At 47.1% G+C, this 16,984-nt stretch overlaps 1 protein-coding gene across 1 annotated transcript in view; it reads right to left on the reverse strand.

The window, feature by feature from the left end:
• Nucleotides 1–16,984, reverse strand: part of LOC140409360 (retinol dehydrogenase 11) — a 150,274-nt gene that overhangs the window by 20,942 nt on the left and 112,348 nt on the right. The window contains exon 4 of the mRNA XM_072497796.1: nt 7,703–7,894. Within this exon, the coding sequence (XP_072353897.1) occupies nt 7,703–7,894 (192 nt within the window). The remainder of the gene's footprint in view (nt 1–7,702; nt 7,895–16,984) is intronic.

Here is a 16,984-nt window from a genome sequence, read left to right on the forward strand (position 1 = left end):
GATAAGTTTCTAAAGTAATCTTAAAGGTTCTTAAAGTAATCCTAAAGTTTGGAACATCTTACTACAGTCTGCGAAACACATTTTAAAGTGATTGGGAAGACTGTATTGGCTGGATATCAGAGTTTGTGTTCACAGTGGAAGTCAGTCGAGACAAAGGAATGCTAAAGTGGTTGGTGTAAAATCCTGGAGTGGATTGACTGGTAGAGATGGAGCGGATGATCTGTTCAAAAGAATCCTTTGGAATACGTGGAGTGGATTTTGGAATTCAACTTGCTGATGGGAAATCTTAGTGCGAGAGAGGGTTTTAAAACATGTTTTGGGAGTGGAGTTTGGGAACATTCATGTGACGATCGTGTGGGAGAATACTGAGGAGAAATCCACAGACTCTAACTTGGGTTCAGAGTGGAGTACGTATTTGACCACAGCCATCTTGTGTATTTAAAAAAGGGACTTAATGTGTTAATGAGACCATTATAACTTCAAATATACTGTGGCATCCATGTTAATCTTAAAATCTGTGTGTAATTGTTAAGCTAAGGGGTAAGAGAGGAGTATTGTATTATAATTAATTTTTTCCATGTTTAATAAATGTTTTATTTTGTTAAAACTAAAACAAAGCAGTCTTGTGACACTGTTCGTTCACATTTGATTAAAATAAACTAAGAGGTACAGTGTTTTGAGCTAGGGTTCCATTCTGCAATCATCCCGTCCAGTTATAACATCAACTGGGATTGTAACCCATGGGAGGGGTGCTAATGATTCTGGGCTGTGGGTGGTGGGTCTAATCCTTCTGCGGTTCCTGCTTCTGGGAGGGGGTATAGTCCTTTTGGGAGATAGTTCATGTTTCTGAGAGTTAATGTTTTGGGAGTTAATTTGGGAGGTTTAATAATTTATTTTGGGGGGGTTAATGTTTTGGTGGGTTAATTTGGGGGGGATTAATGTTTTTAAGGTTAATGTTTTGGGGTTTAATTTGGTCGGAGTTAATGTTTTGGGGTCAATGTTTTTGGGGGTTAATTTCGGGGATTAATGTTTTCAGGGTTAATGTTTTGGGGGTTAATTTTGCAGGAGTTAATGTTTTAGGGTTAATTTTGCAGGAGTTAATGTTTTCAGGGTTAATGTTTTGGGGTTAATTTTGCAGCAGTTAATGTTTTCAGGGTTAATGTTTTGGGGTTAATTTTGCAGCAGTTAATGTTTTCAGGGTTAATGTTTTGGGGGTTAATTTTACAGGAGTTAATGTTATAGGGTTAATGTTTGGGGGTTAATTTTGCAGGAGTTAATGTTTTCAGAGTTAATGTTTTTGGGGGTTAATTTTGCAGGAGTTAATGTTTCAGGGTTAATGTTTTGGGGGTCAATTTTGCAGGAGTTAATGTTTTCAGGGTTAATGTTTTTGGGGGTTAATTTTGCAGGAGTTAATGTTTCAGGGTTAATGTTTTGGGGGTCAATTTTGCAGCAGTTAATGTTTTCAGGGTTAATGGTTTTGGGGGTTAATTTTGCAGGAGTTAATGTTTTCAGGGTTAATGTTTTGGGGTTAATTTTGCAGCAGTTAATGTTTTCAGGGTTAATGTTTTGGGGGTTAATTTTACAGGAGTTAATGTTATAGGGTTAATGTTTGGGGGTTAATTTTGCAGGAGTTAATGTTTTCAGAGTTAATGTTTTTGGGGGTTAATTTTGCAGGAGTTAATGTTTCAGGGTTAATGTTTTGGGGGTCAATTTTGCAGGAGTTAATGTTTTCAGGGTTAATGTTTTTGGGGGCTAATTTTGCAGGAGTTAATGTTTTCAGAGTTAATGTTTTGGGGGGTTAATTTTGCAGGAGTTAATGTTTTCAGGGTTAATGTTTTGGGGGTTAATTTTGCAGGAGTTAATGTTTTCAGGGTTAATGTTTTGGGGGTTAATTTTGCAGGAGTTAATGTTTTCAGGGTTAATGTTTTGGGGGTTAATTTTACAGGAGTTAATGTTATAGGGTTAATGTTTGGGGGTTAATTTTGCAGGAGTTAATGTTTTCAGAGTTAATGTTTTTGGGGGTTAATTTTGCAGGAGTTAATGTTTCAGGGTTAATGTTTTGGGGGTCAATTTTGCAGGAGTTAATGTTTTCAGGGTTAATGTTTTTGGGGGCTAATTTTGCAGGAGTTAATGTTTTCAGAGTTAATGTTTTGGGGGGTTAATTTTGCAGGAGTTAATGTTTTCAGGGTTAATGTTTTGGGGGTTAATTTTGCAGGAGTTAATGTTTTCAGGGTTAATGTTTTGGGGGTTAATTTTGCAGGAGTTAATGTTTTCAGGGTTAATGGTTTTGGGGGTTAATTTTGCAGGAGTTAATGTTTCAGGGTTAATGTTTTGGGGGTCAATTTTGCAGGAGTTAATGTTTTCGGGGTTAATGTTTTTGGGGGTTAATTTTGCAGGAGTTAATGTTTTCAGAGTTAATGTTTTTGGGGGTTAATTTTGCAGGAGTTAATGTTTTCAGGGTCTAATGTTTTGGGGGTTAATTTTGCAGGAGTTAATGTTTTCAGGGTTAATGTTTTGGGGTTAATTTTGCAGGAGATAATGTTTTCAGGGTTAATGTTTTGGGGGTTAATTTTGCAGGAGCTAATGTTTTAGGGTTAATGTTTTGGGGGTTAATTTTGTAGGAGTTAATGTTTTCAGGGTTAATGTTTTGGGGGTTAATTTTGCAGCAGTTAATGTTTTCCGGGTTAATGTTTTGGGGGTTAATGTTTGGGGGTTAATTTTGGGGCTTAATGCCTTGGGGGCTTAATGTTTTGAGGACAAATGTTGCAGGAAGTTAATATTTTATTGGGTTAATATTTTCAGGGGGTTAATATTTTGACGGGTAATGCTTTGGGGGTTAATATTTCAGGGGAGTCAATGTTTCAGCTGGTGTTAATATTGCGGAGGTTATATTTCAAGAGATTGAGGGAGGTGGGGTTAATATTGAAAGACTTTTTCTCAGGCAGGTGAGTCTAGAACTATGGGCCATGGGTGGGGTGGGGGATTCTCTGGTCTCCCCGCGGGGCTGTTCCTCAGCGGGAGGCGGCGGGAAATACCGGTCCCGCCAGTTGTCAGTGAGATTTCCCATTGAATCCACCCACACCACCAGGAAACCCGGGTGTACAGCCGGAGGATCTCGCCCAGTTATGCCAGGATAAGGAGTAACACGTTTAGGACTAAGATGGGACAACGTTTCTGCAGTCAGAGCGTTCTGAATCTCTGGAATTCCTTTCCTAAGGCAGCCATGGGTGCTCAATGGGTTTAAATACTCACAGCGGATATCCAAGACCAAGGTCAATAGATTTTTGAGACAAATGAAATTAAAGGAATGTGCGGAAAATGTGGGAAAGGGATCATGTGGAACATTGTACGGAATGATGGAACAGGCTTGAGATAGGCTTGAGATCAGGAATAAGAAGGGTGCAGTCACAATGTTGGGGTTTACTACAGGCCTCCCAACAGCCAGCAGGAGATAGAGGAGCAGATAGGTAGACAGATTTTGGAAAAGAGTAAAAACAACAGGGTTGTGGTGATGGGAGACTTCAACTTCCCCAATATTGACTGGGACTCACTTAGTGCCAGGGGCTTAGACGGGGCGGAGTTTGTAAGGAGCATCCAGGAGGGCTTCTTAAAACAATATGTAAACAGTCCAACTAGGGAAGGGGCGGTACTGGACCTGGTATTGGGGAATGAGCCCGGCCAGGTGGTAGATGTTTCAGTAGGGGAGCATTTCGGTAACAGTGACCACAATTCAGGAAGTTTTAAAGTACTGGTGGACAAGGATAAGAGTGGTCCGAGGATGAATGTGCTAAATTGGGGGAAGGCTAATTATAACAATATTAGGCGGGAACTGAAGAACATAGATTGGGGGCGGATGTTTGAGGGCAAATCAACATCTGACATGTGGGAGGCTTTCAAGTGTCAGTTGAAAGGAATACAGGACAGGCATGTTCCTGTGAGGAAGAAAGATAAATACGGCAATTTTCGGGAACCTTGGATGACGAGTGACATTGTAGGCCTCGTCAAAAAGAAAAAGGAGGCATTTGTCAGGGCTAAAAGGCTGGGAACAGACGAAGCCTGTGTGGCATATAAGGAAAGTAGGAAGGAACTTAAGCAAAGAGTCAGGAGGGCTAGAAGGGGTCATGAAAAGTCATTGGCAAATAGGGTTAAGGAAAATCCCAAGGCTTTTTACATGTACATAAAAAGCAAGAGGGTAGCCAGGGAAAGGGTTGGCCCACTGAAGGATAGGCAAGGGAATCTATGTGTGGAGCCAGAGGAAATGGGCGAGGTACTAAATGAATACTTTGCATCAGTATTCACCAAAGAGAAGGAATTGGTAGATGTTGAGTCTAGAGAAGGGGGTGTAGATAGCCTGGGTCACATTGTGATCCAAAAAGACGAGGTGTTGGGTGTCTTAAAAAATATTAAGGTAGCTAAGTCCCCAGGGCCTGATGGGATCTACCCCAGAATACTGAAGGAGGCTGGAGAGGAAATTGCTGAGGCCTTGACAGAAATCTTTGGATCCTCGCTGTCTTCAGGGGATGTCCCGGAGGACTGGAGAATAGCCAATGTTGTTCCTCTGTTTAAGAAGGGTAGCAAGGATAATCCCGGGAACTACAGGCCGGTGAGCCTTACTTCAGTGGTAGGGAAATTACTGGAGAGAATTCTTCGAGACAGGATCTACTCCCATTTGGAAGCAAATGGACGTATTAGTGAGAGGCAGCACGGTTTTGTGAAGGGGAGGTCGTGTCTCACTAACTTGATAGAGTTTTTCGAGGAGGTCACTAAGATGATTGATGCAGGTAGGGCAGTAGATGTTGTCTATATGGACTTCAGTAAGGCCTTTGACAAGGTCCCTCATGGTAGACTAGTACAAAAGGTCAAGTCACACGGGATCAGGGGTGAACTGGCAAGGTGGATACAGAACTGGCTAGGCCATAGAAGGCAGAGGGTAGCAATGGAGGGATGCTTTTCTAATTGGAGGGCTGTGACCAGTGGTGTTCCACAGGGATCAGTGCTGGGACCTTTGCTCTTTGTAGTATATATAAATGATTTGGAGGAAAATGTAACTGGTCTGATTAGTAAGTTTGCAGACGACACAAAGGTTGGTGGAATTGCGGATAGCGATGAGGACTGTCTGAGGATACAGCAGGATTTAGATTGTCTGGAGACTTGGGCGGAGAGATGGCAGATGGAGTTTAATCCGGACAAATGTGAGGTAATGCATTTTGGAAGGGCTAATGCAGGTAGGGAATATACAGTGAATGGTAGAACCCTAAAGAGTATTGAAAGTCAAAGAGATCTAGGAGTACAGGTCCACAGGTCATTGAAAGGGGCAACACAGGTGGAGAAGGTAGTCAAGAAGGCATACGGCATGCTTGCCTTCATTGGCCGGGGCATTGAGTATAAGAATTGGCAAGTCATGTTGCAGCTGTATAGAACCTTAGTTAGGCCACACTTGGAGTATAGTGTTCAATTCTGGTCGCCACACTACCAGAAGGATGTGGAGGCTTTAGAGAGGGTGCAGAAGAGATTTACCAGAATGTTGCCTGGTATGGAGGGCATTAGCTATGAGGAGCGGTTGAATAAACTCGGTTTGTTCTCACTGGAACGAAGGAGATTGAGGGGCGACCTGATAGAGGTATACAAAATTATGAGGGGCATAGACAGAGTGGATAGTCAGAGGCTTTTCCCCAGGGTAGATGGGTCAATTACTAGGGGGCATAGGTTTAAGGTGAGAGGGGCAAAGTTTAGAGTAGATGTACGAGGCAAGTTTTTTACGCAGAGGGTAGTGGGTGCCTGGAACTCACTACCGGAGGAGGTAGTGGAAGCAGGGACGATAGGGACATTTAAGGGGCATCTTGACAAATATATGAATAGGATGGGAATAGAAGGATACGGACCCAGGAAGTGTAGAAGATTGTAGTTTAGTCGGGCAGTATGGTCGGCACGGGCTTGGAGGGCCGAAGGGCCTGTTCCTGTGCTGTACATTTCTTTGTTCTTTGTTGTTCTATGGCTTATCGATTCCTCTATTCCTTCTGTTCTTAAGAACTATGCTGACTGACCCATGGCTTGTGAGGTATGTTACAACAGTGCCAAATACAAATAACCGACCCTTTTTAGTGTACAGTACAGATCTTTCAACAGTCACTGGAGTCAGGGAAAGTACCAGAGGATTGGAAAATCGCTGTTGTAACCCCCCTGTTCAAGAAGGGAACAAGGAAAAAGATGGAAAATTATAGGCCAATTAGCCTAACCTCGGTTGTTGGCAAGATTCTAGAATCCATTGTTAAGGATGAGATTTCTAAATTCTTGGAAGTGCAGGGTCGGATTAGGACAAGTCAGCATGGATTTAGTCAGGGGAGGTTGTGCCTGACAAACCTGTTAGAGTTCTTTGAAGAGATAACAAATAGGTTAGACCAAGGAGAGCCAATGGATGTTATCTATCTTGACTTCCAAAAGGCCTTTGATAAGGTGCCTCACGGAAGACTGCTGAGTAAAATAAGGGCCCATGGTATTCGAGGCAAGGTACTAACATGGATTGACGATTGGCTGTCAGGCAGAAGGCAGAGAGTTGGGATAAAAGGTTCTTTTTCGGAATTGCAACCGGTGACGAGTGGTGTCCCGCAGGGTTCAGTGTTGGGGCCACAGCTGTTCTCTTTATATATTAACGATCTAGATGACGGGACTGGGGGCATTCTGGCTAAGTTTGCCGATGATACAAAGATAGGTGGAGGGGCAGGTAGTATGGAGGAGGTGGGGAGGCTGCAGAAAAATTTAGACAGTTTAGGAGAGTGGTCCAAGAAATGGCTGATGAAATTCAACGTGGGCAAGTGCGAGGTCTTGCACTTTAGCAAAAAGAATAGAGGCATGGACTATTTTCTAAACGGTGACAAAATTCATAATGCTGAAGTGCAAAGGGACTTGGGAGTCCTAGTCCAGGATTCTCTAAAGGTAAACTTGCAGGTTGAGTCCGTAATTAAGAAAGCAAATGCAATGTTGTCATTCATCTCAAGAGGCTTGGAATATAAAAGCAGGGATGTACTTCTGAAGCTTTATAAAGCATTAGTTAGGCCCCATTTAGAATACTGTGAGCAATTTTGGGCCCCACACCTCAGGAAGGACATACTGGCACTGGAGCGGGTCCAGCGGAGATTCACACGGATGATCCCAGGAATGGTAGGCCTAACATACGATGAATGTCTGAGGATCCTGGGATTATATTCATTGGAGTTTAGGAGGTTGAGGGGAGATCTAATAGAAACTTACAAGATAATGAATGGCTTAGATAGGGTGGACGTAGGGAAGTTGTTTCCATTAGCAGGGGAGACTAGGACCCGGGGGCACAGCCTTAGAATAAAAGGGAGTCACTTTAGAACAGAGATGAGGAGAAATTTCTTCAGCCAGAGAGTGGTGGGTCTGTGGAATTCATTGCCACAGAGGGCGGTGGAGGCCGGGACGTTGAGTGTCTTTAAGACAGAAGTTGATAAATTCTTGATTTCTCGAGGAATTAAGGGCTATGGAGAGAGAGCGGGTAAATGGAGTTGAAATCAGCCATGATTGAATGGTGGAGTGGACTCGATGGGCCGAATGGCCTTACTTCCGCTCCTATGTCTTATGGTCTTATGGTCTTATACAGTATTGAACGTCAGAGAGAACATTGTCCCTCACTGACAGACCTCACCCTCCCACTCCGACCCCAGCTCGCCGAGCACTCCCCTACCTGTGTGACGGAGCTGATTGCACAGCTCCTTGGTGAACAGCACATTCATTAGTTTGGTATTGTTGTACATCGCATCTCTCTGCAATTGTGGCAGATCCTCTACTTTCAAATGCTGAAAGTTGATCTCCCCACGCCTGTGATTCATCGAAGAGACATTCACAATCCGTGCATTCTGGGAGCATTTCATCAAATCTGAAAATTATAAGCAAGTTTGTGACAGATCGGCACAGAATCACAGAAGCCTGATTTTTACCTTTGTTGTGAGTGCTGCAAGATCTAAGCATCGTGTGGACCGCCAGGCTAACGGGGACAGGCGTGGGGAATCTGTGTGCCGTGGTCAAGGCAGATGATCTGCACGTTCATTGTGTGGGAGCCCTTTCTGTTGACGAAGCCTCCCGACACCTTCATGGCCATGTGACTGCTATCTGTTACACCAGGGGTAACCCACCAATCAGAGCAGAGCTTCTGACTCTCTCCGCTTGGTTGGCAACAGATAAATAGAACATACAGTGCAGTAGGAGGCCATTCGGCCCATCGAGTCTGCACCGACCCACTTAAGCCCTCACTTCCACCCGATCCCCATAACCCAATGACCCTACCGAACGTTTTTTTTTGTCAATAAGGGCAATTTATCATGACCAATCCACCTAACCTGCACGTCTTTGGACTGTGGGAGGAAACCGGAGCACCCGGAGGAAACCCACGCACACACGGGGAGGATGTGCAGACTCCGCGCAGACAGTGACCCAAGCCGGGAATCGAACCTGGGACCCTGGTGCTGTGAAGCCACAGTGCTAGCCACAGGCTGCCCCTGTGAGGACATGTCTGAAGATAGGGTCAGTGATCGAGACACGCCACTCAGATCCCCGCTGAGCCCTGGTAGAAGCTGCTGGAGTCCAGGTTGAGGGCCACTGTGATCTATAAAGTCAGTGACATGGGATGTCCACCACACACTTGGTGACGACTCCCGGCCCAATCATTTGTTAAAGTATTTATTTTATTCCGAATCATACAGAAAGTTCCACATTCATAAGCTAATTCAAATTGCAAACAGTATTTTTTTGTCTCTTTTAAAACTTAACTAACTCTTCCCCCTCCTTCCCCCCAATATACTCGCTGGCGACAAGCAGCTCCTCGCAAACAGACAACAGCCTCCACCTGGTGTAGAACCCCTCCTCTGACCCCCTGAGGGCAAACCTAATTTTCTCCAGCTGCAGGAATTCTGCCACATCCCCCAACCAACGGCGACGCCCTCGGTGGCACCGCCGACCTCCGACCCAGCAGGATTCATCGGCAGGCAATCAGAGAGTCAAAGGTCACGGCATCAGCCCCACGTCCCCTCCGGCAGCTCCGACATACCAAAACCTAACACAGACATACATCCATACGTTAAAGATAGGAGCAGGAGGAGGCCTTTTGGCTGATCATCCACGGTAGCACAGTGGTTAGCACAGTGGCTTCACAGCGCCAGGGTCCCAGGTTCGACTCCCGGCTTGGGTCACTGTCTGTGCGGAGTCTGCACATCCTCCCCGTGTCTGCGTGGGTTTCCTCCGGGTGCTCCGGTTTCCTCCCACAGCCCAAAGACGTGCGGGTTAGGTGGATTGGCCGTGATAAATTGCCCTCAGTGTCCAAAACAAAAGGTGAGTTGGGGTTACTGGGTTATGGGGATAGGGTGGAGGCATGAACTTAAGTAGGGTGCTCTTTCTAAGCCTGGAAGAACCCCCTCATACGTACACGAGTCATGTGATCCACTTTAAATTGTATCAGCCTCATCTCTTGAGGAGGAGGTGGAGTTCAGCTTTTTATTTGATCACGGGACGTGGGGTCGCTGGCTGGGCCAGCATTTACTGCCCATCCCTAACTGCCCTTAAGAGTCAACCACATTGCTGTGGGTCTGGAGTCACGTGTAGGCCAGACCGGGGAAGGACGGCAGATTTCCTTCCCTAAAGGACACGAGTGAACCAGATGGGTTTCTACGACAATCGGCAATAGTTTCATGGTCACCATTAGAGTTTTAATTCCAGATGTTTATTGAATTCAGATTTCACCATCTGCCCTGGTGGGATTCGAACCTGGGTCCCCAAAGCATTACACTGGGTCTCTGGTTTATTAGTCCAGTGACAATTCCACTGAGCCACTATCTCCCCATGTACCCGATACAATATTTCACTCCAGACCCCTCCCCCGGTGCCACTCCCAGCTCCTGCTCCTCCCTTTATCTCTTCTATTGAAGCCGTTCCTGTCTCCAGCAGCCACCCATAGATGTCCGAGATCCTCCCCTCCCCAGCTCTTGATAACAGTCGATCTAACAGTGTGGGGCTCGGCAGCTGAGGGAACAACCAGAGGGAACTCTTTCCATACAAAGTCCTGCACCTGCATGTACCGATTTCGGCGGGAGAATCAGCTGGTGAGTCAGTTTCAGCGGGAGCAGTGCGGAAGTGGTTGCTGGGAGGTAAGTCTGTCCTTTAAAAGCACTTGTCTTTGCAGGGGCAGGCCAGTCGATTTCGGCGTGAGAACAGCTGGTGAGTCAGTTTCAGCGGGAGCAGTGCGGAAGTGGTTGCTGGGAGGTAAGTCTGTCCTTTAAAAGCACTTGTCTTTGCAGGGGCAGGCCAGTCGATTTCGGCGTGAGAACAGCTGGTGAGTCAGTTTCAGCGGGAGCATTGCGGAAGGAGGTTGCTGGGAGGTAAGTCAACCTTTAAAAGCACTTGTCTTTGCAGGGGCAGGCCAGTCGATTTCGGCGGGAGTGGAGCTGGCTGGTTAGTCAATTTCAGCAGGAGCTGAGAATTTTTTTTTTTTTTTTTTAATTAGTGTTTTAGGCGGGAACAGGAGGTCGACCCGCGGACGTCTGGGAAGACCCTCACCAATAAATTCTGGTGGAGAGGAAACCCGAGACACTACACGTGTAGTGTCTCCCACCCGCCCTCCTCCTCTAACCTAATAATAAAACCCTTTGGTCTGAGGTAAGTACCATATTTTATTATATTATATTATTTTTTATTAAAAAATTTAATTTAGTTGTTAGCCAGATCTTGGTAGAAAGTTAGAGGAATGGCAGGGAAGGGAGTGCAATGTTCCTCCTGCAGGATGTTTGAGGTGAGGGATGCAGTTAGTGTCCCTGCTGATTTTACCTGCAGGAAGTGCTGCCATCTCCAGCTCCTCCAAGACCGAGTTAGGGAACTGGAGCTGGAGTTGGAAGAACTTCGGATCATTCGGGAGGCAGAAGGGGTCATAGATAGCAGCTTCAGGGAATTAGTTACACCAAAGATTGGAGATAGGTGGGTAACTGTAAGAGGGACTGGGAAAAAGCAGTCAGTGCAGGGATCCCCTGCGGTCGTTCCCCTGAGAAACAAGTATACCGCTTTGGATACATGTGGGGGGGACGACTTACCAGGGGTAAGCCATGGGGTACGGGCCTCTGGCACGGAGTCTGTCCCTGTTGCTCAGAAGGGAAGGGGGGAGAGGAGCAGAGCATTAGTAATTGGGGACTCTATAGTCAGGGGCACAGATAGGAGATTTTGTGGGAGCGTGAGAGACTCACGTTTGGTATGTTGCCTCCCAGGTGCAAGGGTACGTGATGTCTCGGATCGTGTTTTCCGGGTCCTTAGGGGGGAGGGGGAGCAGCCCCAAGTCGTGGTCCACATTGGCACGAACGACATAGGTAGGAAAGGGGACAAGGATGTCAGGCAGGCTTTCAGGGAGCTAGGATGGAAGCTCAGAACTAGAACAAACAGAGTTGTTATCTCTGGGTTGTTGCCCGTGCCACGTGATAGTGAGATGAGGAATATGGAGAGAGAGCATTTAAACACGTGGCTACAGGGATGGTGCAGGCGGGAGGGATTCAGATTTCTGGATAACTGGGGCTCTTTCTGGGGAAGGTGGGACCTCTACAGACAGGATGGTCTACATCTGAACCTGAGGGGCACAAATATCCTGGGGGGGAGATTTGTTAGTGCTCTTTGGGGGGGTTTAAACTAATGCAGCAGGGGCATGGGAACCTGGATTGTAGTTTTAGGGTAAGGGAGAATGAGAGTATAGAGGTCAGGAGCACAGATTTGACGTCGCAGGAGGGGGCCAGTGTTCAGGTAGGTGGTTTGAAGTGTGTCTACTTCAATGCCAGGAGTATACGAAACAAGGTAGGGGAACTGGCAGCATGGGTTGGTACCTGGGACTTCGATGTTGTGGCCATTTCAGAGACATGGATAGAGCAGGGACAGGAATGGATGTTGCAGGTTCCGGGGTTTAGGTGTTTTAGTAAGCTCAGAGAAGGAGGCAAAAGAGGGGGGGGTGGGGTGGCGCTGCTAGTCAAGAGCAGTATTACGGTGGCGGAGAGGATGCTAGATGGGGACTCTTCTTCCGAGGTAGTATGGGCTGAAGTTAGAAACAGGAAAGGAGAGGTCACCCTGTTGGGAGTTTTTTATAGGCCTCCTAATAGTTCTAGGGATGTAGAGGAAAGGATGGCGAAGATGATTCTGGATAAGAGCGAAAGTAACAGGGTAGTTATTATGGGAGACTTTAACTTTCCAAATATTGACTGGAAAAGATATAGTTCGAGTACAATAGATGGGTCGTTTTTTGTACAGTGTGTGCAGGAGGGTTTCCTGAAACAATATGTTGACAGGCCAACAAGAGGCGAGGCCACGTTGGATTTGGTTTTGGGTAATGAACCAGGCCAGGTGTTGGATTTGGAGGTAGGAGAGCACTTTGGGGACAGTGACCACAATTCGGTGACGTTTACGTTAATGATGGAAAGGGATAAGTATACACCCGCAGGGCAAGAGTTATAGCTGGGGGAAGGGCAATTATGATGCCATTAGACGTAACTTGGGGGGGATAAGGTGGAGTAGTAGGCTGCAAGTGTTGGGCACACTGGATAAGTGGGGCTTGTTCAAGGATCAGCTACTGCGTGTTCTTGATAAGTATGTACCGGTCAGACAGGGAGGAAGGCGTCGAGCGAGGGAACCGTGGTTTACCAAGGAAGTGGAATCTCTTGTTAAGAGGAAGAAGGAGGCCTATGTGAAGATGAGGTGTGAAGTTTCGGTTGGGGCGATGGATAGTTACAAGGTAGCGAGGAAGGATCTAAAGAGAGAGCTAAGACGAGCAAGGAGGGGACATGAGAAGTATTTGGCAGGAAGGATCAAGGAAAACCCAAAAGCTTTCTATAGGTATGTCAGGAATAAGCGAATGACTAGGGAAAGAGTAGGACCAGTCAAGGACAGGGATGGGAAATTGTGTGTGGAGTCTGAAGAGATAGGCGAGATACTAAATGAATATTTTTCGTCAGTATTCACTCAGGAAAAAGATAATGTTGTGGAGGAGAATGCTGAGCCCCAGGCTAATAGAATAGATGGCATTGAGGTACGTAGGGAAGAGGTGTTGGCAATTCTGGACAGGCTGAAAATAGATAAGTCCCCGGGACCTGATGGGATTTATCCTAGGATTCTCTGGGAGGCCAGGGAAGAGATTGCTGGACCTTTGGCTTTGATTTTTATGTCATCATTGGCTACAGGAATAGTGCCAGAGGACTGGAGGACAACAAATGTGGTCCCTTTGTTCAAAAAGGGGAGCAGAGACAACCCCGGCAACTATAGACCGGTGAGCCTCACGTCTGTAGTGGGTAAAGTCTTGGAGGGGATTATAAAAGACAAGATTTATAATCATCTAGATAGGAATAATATGATCAGGGATAGTCAGCATGGCTTTGTGAAGGGTAGGTCATGCCTCACAAACCTTATTGAGTTCTTTGAGAAGGTGACTGAACAGGTAGACGAGGGTAGAGCAGTTGATGTGGTGTATATGGATTTCAGCAAAGCGTTTGATAAGGTTCCCCACGGTAGGCTATTGCAAAAAATACGGAGGCTGGGGATTGAGGGTGATTTAGAGATGTGGATCAGAAATTGGCTAGCTGAAAGTAGACAGAGGGTGGTGGTTGATGGGAAATGTTCAGAATGGAGTTCAGTCACAAGTGGAGTACCACAAGGATCTGTTCTGGGGCCGTTGCTATTTGTCATTTTTATCAATGACCTAGAGGAAGGCGCAGAAGGGTGGGTGAGTAAATTTGCAGACGATACTAAAGTCGGTGGTGTTGTCGATAGTGTGGAAGGATGTAGCAGGTTACAGAGGGATATAGGTAAGCTGCAGAGCTGGGCTGAGAGATGGCAAATGGAGTTTAATGTAGAGAAGTGTGAGGTGATTCACTTTGGAAGGAATAACAGGAATGCGGAATATTTGGCTAATGGCAAAGTTCTTGAAAGTGTGGATGAGCAGAGGGATCTAGGTGTCCATGTACATAGATCCCTGAAAGTTGCCACCCAGGTTGATAGGGTTGTGAAGAAGGCCTATGGAGTGTTGGCCTTTATTGGTAGAGGGATTGAGTTCCGGAGTCGGGAGGTCATGTTGCAGCTGTACAGAACTCTGGTACGGCCGCATTTGGAGTATTGCGTACAGTTCTGGTCACCGCTTATAGGAATGACGTGGAGGCTTTGGAGCGGGTGCAGAGGAGATTTACCAGGATGTTGCCTGGTATGGAGGGAAAATCTTATGAGGAAAGGCTGATGGAGTTCAGGTTGTTTTCGTTGGAGAGAGGATGGTTAAGAGGAGACTTAATAGAGGCATACAAAATGATCAGGGGGTTGGATAGGGTGGACAGTGAGAGCCTTCTCCCGCGGATGGATATGGCTGGCACGAGGGGACATAACTTTAAACTGAGGGGTAATAGATATAGGACAGAGGTCAGAGGTAGGTTCTTTACGCAAAGAGTGGTGAGGCCGTGGAATGCCATACCTGCTACAGTAGTGAACTCGCCAACATTGAGGGCATTTAAAAGTTTATTGGATAAACATATGGATGATAATGGCATAGTGTAGGTTAGATGGCTTTTGTTTCGGTGCAACATCGTGGGCCGAAGGGCCTGTACTGCGCTGTATTGTTCTATGTTCTATGTTCCATGTACCGGAATCCAGTCCCCCTCGGGAGCAGGTGCTTTTCAGTCAATTCCTCCAGCCCTGCGAACGGCCCAATTCTTTGTCATATTACTGTCACTGGACCTGTGGCGCTGAACCTCGAACATTTGGACTTAATTGGAGAACTGCCTGGATACTCCGCTGGGTAATGGCATCTTCGGCAGACTCAATTGCCTTGACCTCCCTGGTGGCCCCGAATCAAATGAGTCTGTGCCTCTCCTCCAATATATCTCTCCCCGAGGCACTGCTCGCACTCACCTGGTCCCCTCTCCCTCTTGTCGCTTGCTTCCTCCTCAGCGGAGGTCCCACCTGTTGATGGGAAGGATGCTCAACATTGTGCCGTGACGCTTGGTGATAAAAAAAAAGGGCCAACAGATTGGTCTGTGTGGGAAACTGCCTCTCTGCAGTAAGGACAGTCAGAATGACTACTTGCAAATGATGGAACATCGAGGACCAATCTCTCTCAAGGCCGGGTGATGCCTCGAAACTACAGGATTGTTTAACTTAAGCTGTATAAAAAGCAGAGGCTTTGAGATTTCAGTGGCAATGCCCCTGGGGTCAACATTCACAAGACAGGACCCGAGATTGGAAGATCACAGGGCACACTCTCCAGAGCAAGCCTGGCCATGTTCTCTCTAGCAGGTAGCAATTTAGTTCAGGCTGTGAAGTCTTAAAGTTAGTTAAATAAAGTTACCAATAGAAAGATAAATCAAACTTGCAGTGAGTATTCAACTTGTCTGTATCGTCAGTTAATTGAGCTGAGGGCAGCAACACTGCTGACTGTATTATCCCCATTGGATGAGCTACACAAGGATCTGTGCCTTGTAAATAAAGGTGTAATCCCCAAACAAACCTTCCAGGGAAGTCGCAGCAGGTTTTCGTTTGGTTTCAGTAAGCGTGCAAAACTGAATTTCAAGGACCTCATCTTCGACACTGGCACAACAGCAAGCTTGCAACGGCCTGAAAGCGTTTGTGTCCCGGGATCTTTTACCACGCCTTTGACTGAAGATTTGATTGAAAGGTGTTGGTCACTCACTCACTTCGTGCACGCGAAGAGCGAAAAATTGCTCGGCCAACGTATCATCGGGTAAATTGGCTCGTTCATGGCATTAGTTGGCCCTTTTATTGTCAGTGGGGAGGATATCTGACTCACACGCCCACTGAACGCGATATTGCGCCCCGGCGCGATAACGTCACGGAGCACGCCCCTCTTCATTTCACACTTATCCACATTTGGTCAGGTCGAGCGCACGGCTGACCTCCGAATGTGAAATTCAGGCCAAAGACTGTACAGCCCACAACCAGGCCATTCGACCCTTCGGGCAGCTGCTGTGTATGCGCCACATCAGCCTCCTTCCAGTGTACCCAAAGCTCACCCATCAACATGTGTTTCTGTTCCTCACTCCTTCACATACTTGTCTAACTTCCCGGAAAAATATCTCTGCTATTTGACCGGCTGTGGTAGCAAGTTTCACATTCTCTGCACTCGCTGGCTAAACAGTGCGATGTACCGTCAATTACCACGAGACGAGAATGGTGAAACAGTCGAGGCTTTATTGCAGAAGGTGCTGTGCCTCCTGCAGGAACCAGAATGGGAGCAGCGCAGGAGAGCAGACACTTTTATACACCGCCTGCTGGGAGGACCAGCAGGCTGGGATTTACCATTGTACTTGTGATACAGTATCAGTACCATAATACATGCAATGTGTTACTAGTGGTGTTTACCACATTCACCCCCTGTTTAAAAAAGAGTCCAGCGGGGGTGAAGATTGAGTCTGTCGAGGGCTCTGACCCTCCGCTGCAATCGCCTCGGGTCCTGGTGGTGGTGTGCGCGCCGACGTGGTCACCTGCGACTCCGGGAGTGTGTTGTCCTCTTCTTCGTCAGCCCTTAGTGGATCCCGTGAGGGGACGGATCCCGCTGGGGTGGGCTGCGGTGAGGTTCGCTGGTGGGAGGGTGGGCGGCGCAGGGGTGAATGAGGCAACCGGGGGGGAAGGAGCAGTATCAGGTCGGGGGTTGTGGATGGGGAACCAGCGGGTGCCAGGTCCCGGAGGGAGACTGTGTCCTGTCGCCCGTCGGGCTGTGCCACGTAGACGCACTACGGGTTTGCATGGAGGTGGTGGACTTTCTCAACCAAGGGGTCCGATTTATGGGTCCGCACATGCTTCCGGAGGAGGACGGGTCCAGGAACTGTCAGCCATGTGGGAGCGAGACCCCGGAGGTGGACTTCCTAGGAAGGCAAACACACGCTCGTGAGGGGTCTCGTTGGTCGTGGTGCAGAGGAGCGATCGGATAGAGTGGAGCGCGTCAGGGAGGACCTCCTGC

The sequence above is a fragment of the Scyliorhinus torazame genome, chromosome 3 (assembly GCF_047496885.1).
Source record: "Scyliorhinus torazame isolate Kashiwa2021f chromosome 3, sScyTor2.1, whole genome shotgun sequence".
Taxonomy (NCBI): Eukaryota; Metazoa; Chordata; class Chondrichthyes; order Carcharhiniformes; family Scyliorhinidae; genus Scyliorhinus; species Scyliorhinus torazame.